Consider the following 18,074-nt stretch of genomic DNA (forward strand, 5'->3'; position numbering starts at 1 on the left):
AAGCTCTGTGAGAACAGGGTATCAGTACCAGCACTCCTTGGAAATTATTTTTTACTTGGAATCTTACCTTCGATGTGAGTGTTTCACAACATAAACACGAATGAAAGATCAAGGCCCTTCACTTTCTTCTATAGTAAGGTTTTGACTGTAAATTAAGGTTAAAACATTGATGGAGAAAGGCAGGGAGCACCCAGAGAGGCATTTTGGCACCTACAGCAGAGTCCATGAAAGAGGCTTGCCAAACCTAAAAGTTGTTCTGGTGTCTCTAGCACAGGCATCCATCATCACTGAGTTAGGTACTATGTTCAAGACTTCAGGAACTATTAGAAATGTGCTTTTTTCAATAACAAAAATCCTTCTCCTTAATCCTGGTGATACATGTTTATGGCATGTCATGTAATTGTTACCAACTGAAGAAGTTACCTAGTCTGGTGAAAACAAGTTTCTTACATCTGTTGTGCCAATAACTTTCCTTATAATATTTTCTGATGAGTGAGACCATCTTGATTTATTTTTTTTCCTAAATTTGGCAATGCTGGCTTTTAGATTTTTTGCCCAAGATCAGATTGTAAATTACCTCCAGATAAAGAGAAACCAGAGGGTGCTTCCTGACATCCCTAGAGTTAATTAATGAGCATCTTGGAGACCAAGACTTGGTCAATGGAGAATGTAGTATTTAGAACTCTTTCCTCTAGTTATTTTGGTTTACTCTTTTCCAAAACCAGTGACTTTTAAAATTGTAAACCAGGAAAACTTTGATGGGAGGACTGAAAATATCTTACCTTAAAATAGCATATAACACAGCAACTATACATTTTCCTGAATGAGGAAAGCAGCACATGAGGTACCAGGGCTGAACTCTGAGTGCCTAAAGGCATATTTATACAGCGCACTGCTGTGCTCTTTGAATGTGACAACCGAAGGGAACCACATGGCCTTTTTAATGAAGGATAATAGACACTGCAAAATATGGTAAAATTAAAGATGTGATACCTACTTCAGTTTTTCTTGTTTATTTCTTTGTTCAGGAGTCTAGCTTTTGTCTAACCAGTTGTATCCAATATAAGTTGAGTAGACTCTTCACCTGGATGCATTTTGTGTGATTCAAAATGCCTGGCTTAGATTTACAGGTACCACCATGAAGTTCACAGGCTTGCTGTTAGAATACCTATTTTGTAAGTGCTTTGGTTCTTTTAATCAAGAATGGGACCATTAGAAAGTATGTAAAGTATAAGCTTATGTCTCTATACAAAAATCATCCTTCTTCAAGCTTCGGTCAGTATAATAACTGCCAGTCAATCAGCCTGTTCTCTGAATTTGAACACTGGTGTCTTCTCTAAGTCTGAGTGAAAATGAGCATGTGAAAAAATTCTGAATTGGGGGGCTTTTTGCGTCTCTTGTTTTAATTTTTATAATAGCATTATTACTAAAATATTAAGCTGCATTTGAATGCAAAATGAGAAGAACAATAATAGAACTATAGAAAATGTGATTCACTGCATTGTTGTAAATAAGAGGTCTTCAGTTAAGATTTTCCAGCCTCTGCTAGTATGTGAAAGAAAAGTGTGACAGATCTTGAGACACTGTCTTTCATACACAACAGAACTGTCACAATTCATTCTCGCATGAGTTCCTTGATCTCACTCAGAAAGACAGCATTAATTTTGTTAAATGCTGGAGAAGGTTTGTGTGTGGAAGGACAACACTATACATTTTAATAACCTGAATATTCAAAATAAGTTCTTTTTCACTATCATGCTGAGCTGTCATATCAGATTTAACATATTCAAATAAAAAGGTAATATATTAGTCACCTTTCATACTGAAAATACCTAATATTTCTAGGTGGTAAATGATAAACGCTGAACCATAGTTTGCCAGCTCCACTTTTGCCAGCTCTTGCATACTTTCTAAAGTGATTACATTGTTCCTTTCATCTCATTTTCCATTTTCTTTAAAACATCACAAATGAGACATAACATTTACAAGAAAAAGTGTTTGACATAAGCTAATGAATCACCAAAACATGTCTGCATTTAACAGTCTGAATTTAATGACCACCCCTCCACTGCAGTTCTGCATCCAGGAGTTAACTAGATTTTCACCAGTAGTGAATTGTTGCAGTTGTACTATATATGGATTGGATCTAGACTGCTCAAATGTGAAATGAAGTTCAGCAAATCTGTTCACATAGATAATTACTGATCAACAGGGTATTCTTTCATGTTTTCCAAGGAATTTATACTCAATTATTTGAAGGTTTTTACTGTGAATTAGGGTTTTGTCAAATATGCATTTAGATAGTGAGATTTGACAGAGATTTTTTATCTGAAACTTAATTTTATCTTCAGAATTAACATAGGACACGTTGTTAATCTATGCAGAGGAAACCATCAGTTTACACTTCTTAGTAGTAGAAAACCATGGAAATATCATTTATGACATCAGTTTGCATAGTTTTTTAAAGTTCTGAAATTGAAAAGAATAGTTGCTCAAGCATGTTGGATCCAGTGGAGTTCAATGTTCAGAGGAGTACTGCTTCCTGGTCCACTGGAGCCTAATTTGATGGAATTGAAGACTTGGATACTCCTCTACCACCCCCATCAATGGGAGACTGTCAGCAGCATTTCCCAGGTATCACCATTGGTGAGGCACATATTCCCAATAGGCACACAGGCATATACCATACACAAAAACCAACTACACAGACCTCTGGAGACAGCAGCTTTTTAACAGCACCCACATAACCACAAGCAGCGCTCATGTAAATATGATCAAAACTGATGGTCTAGTTCCTAATTTCTGACTGATCAGGACTCCCATTTGCTAATGGATTTCCAACACCTGGCATTGTCCTTTTAATCATCACCAGCTCCTAGTGTTTAATTTGACTAGCCTTTAGTCAGATAACCTAAAAGTCAGTAAAATACATAATAAAATGTTTTTTGTTTAGGCCAAGTAATTTATTTTCATCATTAGCTTCTTTTCATGGAATTTCTTATCTTAAGGACTTTTCTTGAACTGTATAGCCTTCTGTAATGTAATTCAGAAATGAGAACACAATGTACCGCTTTATCTATATGTGCACTGCATATTCCTTGTACTTGCTCAGTGTTCCTGGCAAGTTTTGTCCCTTATCCAATTTACACTGTTCCAGCTACTTCTATACTGCCAAGAACATCACACAACAATTGAGGTGAAGTTTTAGTGAAGCTACAGATGTGCTGTAAAAAAAGGCAAAGAGTACTTTAGGGCACTATTTCATGACTGTTTTAATTTACCATAAATCCATGCTCCCTGACTCATTAGGTTTTAGGCAGACTAGACAGATAACTGAGTGATTCATTGCCACAGATACATTGCCAGCACCCAGGTGAACACTCCCCTTCTGTAACAACAGCAGCAATCCAGGTTTTGTGATTTTTACTTTAATAAAGTGGGAAGGATAATAAAACTTTTCCTCCTAAAACTGACTTCACTCAAAATTTGTCCAATCCAGTACATAAAACTCATTGTCATAAAAGCAAGGAATATGTAGAAAGAGTTCTAGATACATAGTAGCTTTGTCCAAATAGTTTGTAATTAGGAAAGAAATAGTTATGTGCATATAACAAACATCTTCATGTGAGCTGTATCCCATGTGCTGGGTAGTAGTGTAATTTAGCATCATGTGTCATAGCTCTAGAACCTGCAGCAATAGATAAGTGTATTAATTCGAGGCCTGTATTTCATAGTTCTCAGTGCTTGAGTTCTTTCAGAGATTTCCTGTGCTTGCATCACTGCTTGATTGCTTTGGCTGGGATGAAAACAATAGGTAAATTGATCTTTGTTAGTATTACATAAATATTGATAACAAGTTAATGAAAACCAAAAACTTCTGTGGAACTGTTCTGTTCCTTAACATCTCATTGCCTTTTTTACAGTGGCTTCAGTACAGCTGAATTTGACATTTGGAAAGGGCACAAAATGCTTCTAGGCAACCTTATCTCCTCATTGTTAAACTTTGGGGGAAATTAATATTTATTGGATGTGTCACAAATTGTTGTTTATTCTTTGTGAGCATCTAGTGCCTCAAGGCACCATGCGTGTATGAACGGAGCCTACTGCAGTGTGTTCTTGGAAGCAGGTTAAATGGGTCAGGTTTTATTATTGTTAATTTTTATCACTACATAAGAAAATTTCCTATTCATTAAATATTTTGTGTCAGATTGCAAGCTCAATTGTTATATGAAATTCTAGATAGTTTTCTAGATAGTTTTAGGGAAGGTTGATTTGTTTTACTGAGTTGCCTTTAATTTAAAATGAGTTATCAAATGAGGGTCCAAACAAAATTAAGGACAACCCAGAAACTCCTCTATTTTGTAGACTGCCAGTCATGTATCTACGTATACAGCCTTAATTCTGGTGAGGACACCTCTGTTTCTCTGTCAAAGACTGTTCCTCTGTCAAAGACTGTTTGGAGTCATTATTTACATTTTAAAGTTTCTAGAGACTACTAAATACTTCTTTTTCAATTGAGGTAGGGGAATGTTGCGTGTTTGCTTGGTTTTGACTGATATTAAATGTTATGACACCTCTGTCAAGACTGTATTTGCTGTTATTAGTAATATATATTGAATGTTTAATAAGATACTTGCAAATTGTAATTATTTAACCAAATTGATATTGTGGCAGATATTTTAACTGAATTTGCATTTGAGTTCATGTATAAGCATGATCTGTAACTTTTACGAGAATGTAATAGTTGAATACTTTTGTAGACTGTTTCAAGATTAATGCTGCAGTCTTGAGCCTTTTTTAATTCTACCCTTGTTTACAGTAATTAAATGTACTAAAGCTATTTTTGTTTTCTCTTTCTTTAAACTCTTTGCACTTAGCAATGTAGCAAGAAAGCTTCAGCTTCATTGTTGTGGATCCTGAAATCATCTGGAATAATTGCAAACCGTCCTTGGCCACGAATCACCCTTACATTGACAACCACTGCTATAATATTAACCATGGCTGTATTCAACATGGTAAGGGGAAAAGGGGTGTTTTTTTCTTGATTTTTTAAAAGATTTTTTTTTTGTTCAATATTTGTTTAGATGTTGAATTTATGGCCCATGGCTATGCTAGGAACCTAGATGATACTTGCCAGACAAAATAAAGCAGAGTAACAGAAAACATACTCTATAATGGGGACCTCTGTAAACAGGATTCTCAGCAAAAGTTTGGATCTTGGCTAAGCTTATTAAAGAAAAATGTAATTTATAAGGAATATTAGACAGTTAAATCCCAGATTTTAATTATTTGAATCTCTTGCTCATCAACGAATTGCTTAGAAAAGCAGAGTTTTGCTCAGAGAATGAAGTATCTCCTCACAGGGTCAGATTTGCAATGCTCCTCTGCTGATTGCAAAATGATCATAATGTAGAGATTATTGAATTTCACATGCTTGTCTTTTTTTCTAAGAAAAAAACCTTACATTTGAACTGAACTGCAAGTTTTTAAGAGCTTATCACTACTTCAGGTATTTCAATCTGTGATTTTCTTTTCTAACAGGGAAAAACTCCATGTAATTCTATTATTCTTCTGTAACTGTAGCATATGCAGAGGAGATCTGCCATTAATCTGCATGAATCTCAATGTTCATGTTTGTTCTGAAGGTGATGATGTCTAATGGGATGAATAGTATAAGGAACAAAAAAACATTTATTTTTTTTTTTGCCCCGTGGGCTGAGCTTGATTCATTTATTTGTAAACCTGTGAAAATGTTCCAGCTCGGTTCTGTGTCTGCAAAAGGAAAATTGTAATATTTATTTAAGTCATGTTTTCATTACAATATTAATGCATAAATATTAGTCACATTTCACAAGTAAGATTTGCACTTCAGGGCTTTTGAAATTGCAACTCTAATGCTTCTTTGAGTTGCTAGTATTTTTGTTACTTGAGGTTCATAATGGACTTAAAAACTGATAATACCAATACTGTTTTATGTTGTTTTCCCACAACAGTTCACAGGATCATTAGTCAATCATTTGTTACAGTAAGCACTAAACTTGTGAGATTGATGTAATGTGTAATGTGGGCTTCTAAATGTGAAAATGTGAAATTTCTGGTAGAGCCTCCTCTGAATTTTTTTCTATGAAATGCTCCTACTCTTGGTTTTGTTAGTTTTCTTTTCAGGAAAGTATATATTTTCCTTTCTTTCTTGCTCTCTATTTCTCTATTTTTTATTTTTTTAGTGATAGTAGATAGACTCAAAACCTATTGCATGCTCAAGAATTAAAAATTCAGCTAATTGGTGTTTGAGAGTAATAGAGAAAAAAATCAAAGAAGCAGTGGCTGGAAAATAAGCTAACTTTTTAGCAGTGAAGGCAGTTAATTGTGGAAACAAAGTATTCTGAAAAGTTGTTGATTCTCCATCATTTCTTGTCATCAGCTGAAAACAATATGCCTTTATGGAGCATAACCTTTAGCCAAGCAAAAATTATTTGACATCCATGGGACAAAAATAAAGATAGAATAGCTTGTAAAATGTAGGTCAGATGAGACTTTTCCTTATTTGGAACTCTATAAAAGTATAGGAAGAAATACCCTACTTGGACTTGAAGTGTACTTTTAGTTAGAGTTCATGCAACCATATGGTTATTTATTAAGTTTAAAAGCGTAGAAGGCATGGTCAGCCTTCAACTAGTAAAAAACATTAGGAGTTGTTCAACACATCATTTTTAGAAAAAGCGTTTTCTTTATTGGTTCAAGTCCATTTTTATGTGGACTGAATGTTACAGTAAAATTTTATAGGCTCTATTTTAAAGTCTTTGTGCCTTACCAGTAATGACTGCAGTATTACAAATAATCATGTTCCACGATATTCATGAGATGATCATTTTAAGTACAATTCCCACCTTGAAACTAAACCTTAATAGTTTGACTAGCAAAAATGACTTTAAATGCGATTGTGAAATTTGCATTTCCTTAATATTAATAGCAAATTGTGGGAGAGACTCTGAAGTATCATTATTATATCTCCAAGCAACATGTATTTAATAGCAGAGTCCATTAACTGCATTCATTTCCATGAACTGTTTCAGTAGAAAAAGGCAAAATGTAGCCATTAAGATTGAATGGAGATAAAAAGTGTCTAACCATCCCACACCTAATAAATCATAATTAAGACCCAAATGTCAAATAAATCACAGTCTTTATGGTCAAAGGATATTAGAAAAGAGTGGGGGTGCGATTTTATTTCAAGTTAGCTGTTTCAGCAGACATCTGAATCTACTCTTCACATCTGAGAGGTATATAGTAATGATCAGTGGAGGGAAGACAAAAAACAGCTCTGTGACATAAGTATCAAATACTTAGCTGTAGGGAGAAGGGTGACTAGTGCTGCTTTCACTGAGCATTAGAGTATTTAAAGTAGGGCAGCCATCAATGGCTGGGGAAGATTGTTTCTGCAAAACTGATCTGCATTAAACAGAACACGAGCAAGTACATTTCAAAGAACAATCCAGACAATCTCAGACAGTAGGACTGCATGTCTGCAAAGGGTTGACTCTTGGAAGCTAACTGCATGTCTGCAAAGGGTTGACTCTTGGAAGCTAAATGAATGACTGAATATGATACACCAAGTGATTGAGCCTCAGCATCCTCTGGGATTCACAGGATCCTGGTGAAAGTGGCATGGTGAAGGAGCCCTGGATAGAGCAATTTTTTTGAGTTACTTCTGCATCAAATGCGTAAGTGGTTCTTGGCACAGCAAGAGGTTTTTTGGGCTATACTCTCCCAGGAAGGTGCCCTGGCTACCAACTTGGTTACTTGCTTTCCTGTCTTTTGTCCAGTGAATTTTGAGCAATGGAACGGTTTCCTTTGAAGGAACATGTCTCCAGAAATGTGAAAACTGGCAGAGGTGCGAGTATGTCTGCTCCATTGTTTAATGTACGTCTGTGAACATGAGCTGCCTTCAGTTATTTAAGTACTAGCACTGTATTGTTCTCCCTTTGGTCATGGCTGAGATCTGCTGTTTTAATAATGACAAATCAGTAAACTTGCTTCCAATCTCAGAGTAGAAACTTGGTTTATTTAATACACATTCCTTTTTGGTGTAGCTAACAATAGAGTTGATCACCTTGTTCAGTGCTATGTTTTTAATGGGCAAGCTCCTTTGCAGTTACACTGTAATCATGTGTCCCTACAGTGGCCAGCATACTGTAAGAGGGTGCCTAATGCTTTTTTTTTTTTTTTTTTAAGAAGAAGAGACCATCACTGCCTAGAAATTATCCTGGCCTAGGTGCTGGAAGGGAATGCACAGCTGCAGTCATGTGATTTCAGTGGTGCTTGCAGGGGCCCATAACAAATGCATTCCATATTATGGATAGAATTTATGAAACTTACTAAATTGGTTATCAGTCTGGGTACACTGGAGTAGCAGGTGAGGTAGCAAGCACTTAGCTTGAACCATCCTGAAATAATTTTTACAGCTGTTCTGTTATCTTTCAAGTGTGTAGAGAGAGAGATGGAGTCATGCTATCATGTGACTATTTGCTCCACAATCCATGTAAGTGATCATCAGTCCATACCTGTCAAAGACCATGATGGTATCTGTTAAACCTCAGCAGACTTCTCATCTCTCACAAAATGCTTCTGTGAGCTTTGAACAAGGCAGTTGCTTGCCACTGCATATTACTGGCAAATGCTGGTATTCATAAAAAGTATTGCTTTCATTTGAGTCATTTGAGTAGGTGTGACTGCTTAGTAGGACTGAGCTGTCTATTACAAAAAAATACTATGTGGAAGAACAATACATAGCTCCAAAGCGTGATAGCAGATGTAGATAACTGATGAGAGACGAGAAAGACAAGTGCAAACATCATTCAGAAATAAGTGTTGTTTGGCTCCTGGGAGATGACAACATTTGCATATCCTTTTTATTTTTCATTCTATGTTTATTTATGCTGCATTTTATATAGTATTCTCTGTATGTAGGTAACTTTAATAGATCAGAAATGCCCAGTCCAAACCTCAAACCCAAAATGTAAATGCTATAAATACAAATACACTATGCATATGTAAGTATATATAATGTGTGTTTGAGTTCCTCAGCGTATATAATCTTCTGCTCTGTGGATATGCATAGGATGGGATTCTGAAACTAAATACAATTATTTCATGTTTCTAAAAAACTAAATGCACTGTTAGTGAAATATGGGGGCTCTTTGCCCACCCTTGCCAGATGATCTGGTTAATAACATCTATTACACTGTAAATAGTTGGGTGCAGGAGGGGGATTAAATACTTAAAGCTGTCTGGAGCTCATTTGCCCATTTCTTCCCGTGAAAGAGGAATTCTAGCATGAGCTGGGTTAAACACAAACGAAGGAACTTCACAGGGAATTTGAAACAAAGAAGGAAATAGTGTGTGTGGGGGGAAGTATAAATGAAGCATGGAAATTCATAACAGGCAGAGACCTAGGAGTGGAAACAGCTGACTCTCAAAACCTGATTTGACATTGTTGTAAGTCACCTGTCTAGCATCACACCTCTGCCTTGAGCAGTAAGTGCAACCTCTCCTCTGGAAACTGTGAGCTGCCTGCTCTGCCACTGCAGGGGTGGCACTGTGGGTGGCAACAAATAGGGATCCACAGACGCATGTAAACTTGCGGGGTCCTTTCTCACTGCCTTCTGCATCAACAATTCATAGAGAGCTGCACAGGGACATGTAAAACTAGAATACCTACATCTGTGAGGACAGGAGTGGTGTGCAGGTAGGGTAACCCACACTCTAAGGAAGATTGCACGTATTTAACCTGCATATCTTGTGAGAAAGAGTAGATGTGGATATTGTGCTGCATCTCTGTGACTGGAGAGCTTCAGGATCAGAGAAGAATGTTTTACTTTTTTTAGAAGTATATTAACATTTTGTAGGGTGTGTTATTGTCATTTATCTGTCTTGTTGATATTGATCCTGAATGTGTAGCTCACTGATTGCAGGCTAATGTGGTGAGGTTCAAAGCAGTGGAATTACTGTACTCAAATATTTAAGTCACTAAGAAAGCACCGAATCAAAAGGTACTGCATAACTGTGGTTATCTTTGACATAAACTGTCTGAATTTGATGTCACAGGAGATACTGGTTCTACTCTTATGCTTCAATAACATTAGTACCAGTATTGTCATCATGGTTATTACATGAAGGATTACATCTGTGTGAATCAACTTCAGTAAAGACTTTTTAATTCTTTCTTTAATTCTTCCTGTATTTAAATGGGATCAATTGAGGTAAACCCAGAAATTATTCCTATTGAATTTATTTCATCATTGCCTCTCATGTGTGTGAACTTCTGATATATGAAAGTAACATAATACAAAGTCTTTCATCTTTTATTCAAATGGAAAGTGTCAGATGGAGGTTAACAAAGTTGTTTGTCTGAGCATGCAGGAGCAAGTAATCAGGTGATGTCATTTTCCCTTTTCTATTTCAATTTCCAGTGAAATACCACAGCTAAATGATTACTGGCAAGCCTTTCTCCACCTCTCCAATGTTCTTCTCTATTTTGACCTTAAACAGCTGACAAGATAATGGATTATATGTTGTTTTTCTACAGTTTTTCCTGGATAATGCTGTGACAGCTTTCCCCTCTGTTCTTAATTCATCAAATGCAAGTTTTCCTAATTCAAGTAATCAGACACAGTGGTGTATACAAAACAACTGTTTTTTCCTACCGGTAAGTTCATTTTGCATTTCTTTGTTTGTTTATAACAATTATACTGAATTGACTGTGCTGGATCTGCTTGAAATTAAACACCCACCAGTTTCAGAGACTACAGCAAAAGCTTAATTCTTTTTCAGTCACCTATAACTGCATTAGAAGGAAGTGGGGAGCTAAAAGAGGTTAGTACTTCTGAAAATAGAGGTTTTGATGAATGAAAGATTAAAAATCAGGGAACAGTCTATTAACTAAGAGGCATAGGTCTCTCATGCAAACAGATGGGTGTTAGGAGATCCCAGGAGATCACACTGAAACTACAAAAAAGCATACGTACTTTACTTTTATGTCACACTGAATTCAGAGTGTGACCCCCTGTGGAATGCAGCCATTAGAGAAGTTTTAATTTTGGTGATTCTGAACAGCAGTTACTTCTGTTTCTTATTTTAAGCAGATCTGCAGGCACACTGCAGTAACAGCAAAGATGGCAGATAATTGTCTGATGGGTGTTTTGGCATAATCCTCCAAAAATTAGTATACAATGATTCTGGTTCTATTAAAAGTACTACCATCAACAAGTCAACGGTAGCCTGAAAATAGCATATCTGTAAATAGAATGCATTGTAGTTTCAAAAAGAATAATTTCCTTATGAGATACAGGACTGTAATTTTCAGGAAGCATCTCTGACAAAGGTGCTATATGCTAAGGACCAAAGTAAGAATGTATTATGTCTGGTTTAGCATTTCTTTTGATGCTCTGATCCATTTACATAAAGTACCCAGAGAAAATATTTTTCCAGGAATTTGACTCCAACCATACATATTTTTGCTATTTTTTTATGACATAGGAAAGAAAAGGCTTTTTTAAACAATTGAATGTATTCTTAGGTAGTTATAACTCAAGAGGATTTGACCAAAGGTTATTGCATCAATTTGTGTTCTTCATCCCCTAGCCATATTTGTTTGTAAAATTATGTATTTATAAGGTTCACAGCAACTGTGTGTATTGCATTCGTTTGTAAATGCTGCAAATATAAGCAATTCAATTGTTGTTTTCAGATCTTTATATATTTTACTTTGACCCTTATGCGAGTAATACCTTAGAGGGTAGTTATTCAACTCAAGTATGAGTGACAAACATAGAGCGGCACAGAAGTAAATCTTCTGTCAGTCTGCCAGCAGTAGGCTTCAATGCCACATACAGACACTCCTTGCTACTGCAGGTAAATAATCAAAAGTGATGAAGGCTGGAAATTTGGAAACATAAATTAGGGGCATAATCTGGATTTGGCTGAGTTTTGGGTGATTTGAAGCCTAGTAACAAAAGGGTCTATTTTAGCCAATACCAACATTGTCATTACTATCTGTAAATCACCTGACCCAGGTACTTTGAATCTTTGCATGTTGTGATAGATTCCATGCTTCTATGATCAGGTAATAATTTGTTTTTTAACTAGCAGGGGCATTTTATTTGGTATGATTTCCTACTCAAGAGCCAAATTCTAAATCTTTTCCGTTTGAATTTTCTGTGCCAGTATTTTATATACAGCTGCATATTGGGGCTCATTTCCTGTTCCGTTTTCCTAAGGATAAATTATGAGTTGAAAATGGTGATAATGTTGATTGCATTGGTGGGTTACAATGTTATCCTTCTGCACACTCATGGGTCCATGCTGGATGACTATAGCAAGTTTATGTATGCAACAGCATCTCTTAGAAGGTAGGTAGATAATTCCAGTCCTTCTGAAATTATTACAAATTAAATACTACCTGTCACACTTCTTGTATCATGGAAGAGATTTTTTTTCCTACATGTCTGGCTATTATATAATCTATAAGTCACAATTTAAAATCATTGTCATGCTGCTGTGAATATATGATTTAATGTCACTGCTAAATCATTAGAATAAAATAAACAGATTTGGTCAAGGTGTTTCAGTCGCATACAATAAGAAATAAGAGTATGGTTTAGTTTGCATTTTTGTAATAGGGAACAGGAGAAAGAAGTCATCATTAAGGTTAATAGGCACCTAAGACTGAACATAATTACAGCTGTTAAAGTATATTTGCTGCAAGGCAAATAAAATCAGCTTTCTCATAACTAGTACATGATCTTAAAACTTTGCAAATGCAGTCTTACCTATTGAAAAAGTTAGTAGACCTACAGTTTGCTGTGCCTGCAAATTTTTATGTTATATTTTCGGTGAGACTGATGGAATCTTTCCTATAGTAGATGTTATAGAAGACCATAATTATCACTCTTAAGTATTGATGTGCGAAACATTTTTGGGGTACATGTAATTTCAACTTCATTTTCAAAACAAAGAGCTGATTCTCTTCTCTATAGGTTGAATGTGCAGTGCATATGCCACAAGATAAAAACTGAATGTTCAGTGTAGAGTGTCAGTATCCTTTTACCTGTGCTCTAGACTACTTGAGTTCTTTAGGACACAAAGACAACAATGGAAAAGAATCAGAACTAACCAGAAATGTATGTCTTCTTTGCATTTAAACCTAAAGATTAAATAATCAAACCCAGGTCTTTATGTTTCCATTGTATAAGCAGAAAGAATACCTGTGAGGAGCTGAAGAACCATGTGACAGGTTAGATTGAGCATGTGCTTCTGGCAGCCTTGATTTTGCCAGTGAAGCTCTGTATTTGTTGGTATTTATTTTATTTCCTACATCTCTCACCAAAGTTCTTCTTTCAGTGACATCATCAGGAGAGTGCTAGTGTAATCTGTTTCCCTTTACTTCTGGTGTCTTTTTCCCAAATCAGAGCTTTTAGTAAAGTCTCTATAAGTTCTGGTTTGTACCTCCTGGAATTCTTAGATGAAGAGGCATCTTAACTAGGTGCTTTAGATTCCATTTTGTTACATCCATTGGATGTGGTCCAGCCCTCCATTATGGAAGTAGTGTTATTAAATTTTAAAAAATCTCTCTTTGATCTGCCTGTGTAGAATACACATCAAATGCCCTCCTCATTTTAGTGCTGGGCTTCAAAATGTAGCAAAAAAAAGTAGAGTAGTTAAAGCTTCATTGCAGAAATAATAATATTTAATCAAACAATAAAGCATATCATATCAGCCCAGGGAATTAGTTGAATCACCATCCCTGGAGGTAGAACTGGTTCTGAGGGACGTGGCTGAGTGGTGGACATAGTAGTGTTAGGTTTATAGCTGGGCTCAATGATCTTAAAGGTCTTTTCCAACCTAAACGATTCAGTGAGTCCATAAATGGTCTTAGTGTAGATACCAGAAAGTACTGTAAATTGTGTTCTTATTTTTGTGCTAAAGTAATATTCTTTTAACTTCTGAGCGGCTTCCTTTACTTATGTTTTTATTTTATAGGCCAGGAATACTGAAGGACCTGAAGACAATGGGCTCAATTTCTTTGTTTATATTCTTCATCACATTACTGGTTTTGGGTAGACAGGTAAGATACACACTTCTCTTCATCCACAATGCCATACTTCACATGCAGCCTGCCAACTTCTCAAACATTTTTGAGATTTTTATGACAAACACCTTTATTTTGTTCTGCCCCACATCCTTGCAAAGAAGTGTGAGAAGCATCTAAAAAAGCTACTTTATCAGCTTCCAAGATGCCCTTAGGACTCACCAATAACTGTCATTGAAACTGTGGACATTATGCTGATAGTATTCTATGACTTGCTTGTCATGATGACCAATATTGTCTCATAGCTTCCCAGAGTGCTTCCATCTGTCTGCATCCATCTGCTGTCTCCCTAGTTACTTAATTACAAGCTATTTTCTTCACAGTTACTACAATTTGATGCAGACACAGAAACAATGTAGTGTGCACACAGATGCATACCACATGCTGAGGCCACAGTTGCACTAAAACTATGACCCTACAGGAAGCTACTCCTTTATCACCCAGTTCTGTTTTTTCAGTACAGACATGATGTAGGGATCTTACTCTCTACAAAGTTGAGGGCACATCCAAGGACAGTTCTTTCTTTAAATCCTTGGGTCTGTCCTTTATCCATGGCTAAAAACTGCAATTCCAGCCTGTTGTGCCAGGAACCAGTGCATGAGACACGGCTCTGAGATGGAAGAGGCAATTCACATGAGATCTCATGAACAGCTTGTACCCAGATAGCCTGCAGTCTCGGGGAGGATCATATCCCTGACTGTTTTTAAATCACTCGTATATATTACAATTCCTGAAACATAATGACTGTCATTTAAATCACCAAGCACACTCTGCAGCTTCTTAAACTTAAATTATCTGGCAGCTTCTCCAGTATTTGCTGTACTGAGAAACATCCTTCTTGAATAAGAAGTTACATTCTTCATCTGCCTTGCTTCCAGAACCATGTTAGACTTTCCTCATTTATGATGGTAGCAGAGCACTTCCACTTGCAAAGGATGAACACTTCATTGCACCAGTTGAGAAACTTTAGTCCCAGTCAACCAAGGTGCAAATGGATGCAGTGGGTGTAGCATCAAGAAAAAAGGAGAGAAGGAATGTTATCTTCACTGGTCAAGGAGAGTATTTCATTGTGGGTTCAGTAACATCAACAAGAAAGTTTGTTTTGCGTATAAAAGCTCTCTCTGTGTGTGTTGTTCCCTGTCACACAAACTTAAACTTAAATGGAAAAAGTCTTTGTTTTCAAAGCTGTAGGTCCAGGATTCTTGTCATGAAACCAGTTGTTTGGGGCTCTTCAATTGTTTCTCTTTGATTTTTCTGCTAGTTTGTTCTCCTTTGAGGAAGGAGAATGAACTCTTGGTGTTTTAAAACACCCTCAAGCAAAGCCTAAATGATAACTAGGAAATATTATACACTAATTTTAATACATACTTGGCATAAGACCTTCCATTTAAGTGACTGTTAGTGATACTGACTGGTAGCAGATGCTTGGGAAAATAATAGGGGGGTGAGTGAACTTGCATAGAGTGGCCCTTCCAGGAACATGTACTTCCCACCCTCTGCCAATGGGCATTTCTATAGCAAGGTTTAATAGCTATTAGTCACTCTGCTTCCCATTGCACTGTCTGATCTTTGTTAAACCTTTATTATCTTCCTGATATTCCAAACACTGTCTGATAATGAATTTCACACTTTCATAAAATGTCATGGCAAAGTGTCCATCATCTTGTTTGTTTTTAAACTTTCTGTTTGCTTCTTTCATTGAGTAGCATTGCAGAATACTGTTAAGCTATCTTGGCAACTTAGGCAAAGTAAAGTTCTTCCTTACACCCTTCTTCCACAGAGGGTAATATACAAGTAATATCTCTGTGTGCTGTTGTATTTTTTCTATTTTGCAGTTAATAATATGTCTTTTCTCTCAATTTCTGATTATGTCAACAATGCTAAATAGCCACTGATGAAAAGGGCAATATTTCCATTTCTCTTAAGCTGGCATTGGTGCTTCTCTGTCCTCAGTGAGTAACCATAAAGTTCATCTAAACAAAAAGTAAATGCTTACCAGCAAGCCTAGTTCTGTGAACCTCCTCACCACTGGTCAGAGAAATGCCTGTCCTGATGCAAAAGCAGGAGGGGAAGTGTGTCCCCCCAGTTGAATGGGGATGAAGAGAGGGATTGCCTAAATGCAATTCAGTAACTAATAAAGCAGTAAATAAACTATCATATCTTAAATATTAGTTCTTAAAGAAGAAAAATGTATTTTGAAGACTTCAGCTTATCTAACACCTTATAAATACAAAGTTGTAACAGTGTATGGATAGGTAATTTCAGTTTTATGCCAGGCATTCAATTTACTTATGTCAGTTTATGCAAATCATTTTATATCCCAGGATTTCATTGAATTTTTTTTTAACATGAATAGAGCTGGTGGTATTTGAATTTATCATCTATGTGAGGAACTTAGATGTACAAATGTATAACATACATATTTTAAAGCTTGCAAAATTATTTTAATACCATCTCATTTCAACTTTCAACTCTAGCTTTGGATGTGACTCATTTGGAGCTATGACAGCCACTGTTCAATCAGAAGAACTACTCTCATTTTGATGTGAATGCTTACTGTCTGCTAATAATGCTAGCTATCATTTTGAAGGTTTTATATAATAGTGTCATTATAATGTTTTCCTGGTTAATAACATAGTCTTCACTGAGTATATATGATAGCACTAAACCAACAGACTACAGTGAAATATCTCTTGATTTGTATCAGTTCAAATGACATAGTCAGGCCAGTGGAGGCTTTACTGTAGAAATAATGTCATAGAATTTGCAACAAAATATTGGCAAAAATGCATTTTTATTCATTTTCAACATCTCTTTAATGAAATGCTGATATTCCAAGAACGTTATACATTTCCCTGTAGTTCCAGTTATTGTTTTTGTTGGGAATGTTAATAAACAATTACTAAAACTGTGGAACAAAAATAAAAGTAGGATAAAGTATTGTGAAACAATAAAAAAAAAAAAAAAAAGGAAAGAAAAGAAAAGAAAAGAAGCAAACAATAAACCTCCAAAAAAATGCCACCCAAATAAAACCAAAGCTGGGTTGGCCCAGCTGTTACTGATAAGCTGATAAACCAAAGGAATATTATATCAGTAGACTGTTTATTTCTTGTACTGTCCCCTTTGCCAGGCTGATTGCAACACATAAGTACAAGACTGTAAAAGTCAGGGTCTTCCTGAAATGACCATTATTCAAAGTTAAATTCTACACCAAATAAATCATTGCATCATAGAATCATCTGGGCCAGAAGGGACCTCCAAAAGTCATCTAGTCTGACCTCTCCATAGTCAGCTTGGATATCCCCAACTAGACCAGGTTGCCCAGGGCTTCATCGAGCCTCACCTTGAATATCTCCAGGGAAGGAGCCTCAACCATCTCCCTGGGCAACTTGTTCCAGTGTTCCACCGCCCTCATAGTAAAGAACTTTTTTGTAACATCCAATCTAAATCTGCTCTGCTCTAGTTTGAAGCCATTGTCCCTCATCCTGTCCCTGCAGGCCTTTGCAAACAGTCTCTCTCCATCCTTCTTGTAGCCCCCTTCAGGTACTGGAAGGCTGCTATTAGGTCTCCTCAGAGCCTTCTCTTCTCCAGGCTGAACAACCCCAGGTCCCTCAGCCTGTCCTGATAGCAGAGGTGCTCCAACCCCCTGATCATTTTTGTGGCCCTCCTCTGGACCTGCTCCATCAGGTCCATGTCCTTCTTATATTGAAGGCTTCAGACCTGGATCCAGTACTCCAGGTGAGGTCTCACTAAAGCAAGGTGGCAACTGTTTACGTAACAGTGTTTGTTTTCTAGATTGAAATTCTGCTAAAGCCTGACAATAAATGAATAAATCTTCCATTATCTAAGGCACCTTGCAACCTTTTTTTTCTTCTGGGCCTTTTTATGGTCGTTTTTTGGGGGAATGACTTATATATTCTATGAAATG

General features: G+C 36.5%; 1 protein-coding gene across 1 annotated transcript in view; it reads left to right on the top strand.

The window, feature by feature from the left end:
• ADCY2 (adenylate cyclase 2) overlaps positions 1-18,074 on the top strand; it is a 198,611-nt gene that overhangs the window by 161,453 nt on the left and 19,084 nt on the right. Inside the window, exons 16-19 of the mRNA XM_054164461.1 lie at positions 4,878-5,015; positions 10,586-10,705; positions 12,223-12,407; positions 14,038-14,122. Coding sequence (XP_054020436.1) covers positions 4,878-5,015; positions 10,586-10,705; positions 12,223-12,407; positions 14,038-14,122 — 528 coding nt within the window. The remainder of the gene's footprint in view (positions 1-4,877; positions 5,016-10,585; positions 10,706-12,222; positions 12,408-14,037; positions 14,123-18,074) is intronic.

This window comes from Dryobates pubescens, chromosome 9, assembly GCF_014839835.1.
Source record: "Dryobates pubescens isolate bDryPub1 chromosome 9, bDryPub1.pri, whole genome shotgun sequence".
In the NCBI taxonomy this organism is placed as follows: Eukaryota; Metazoa; Chordata; class Aves; order Piciformes; family Picidae; genus Dryobates; species Dryobates pubescens.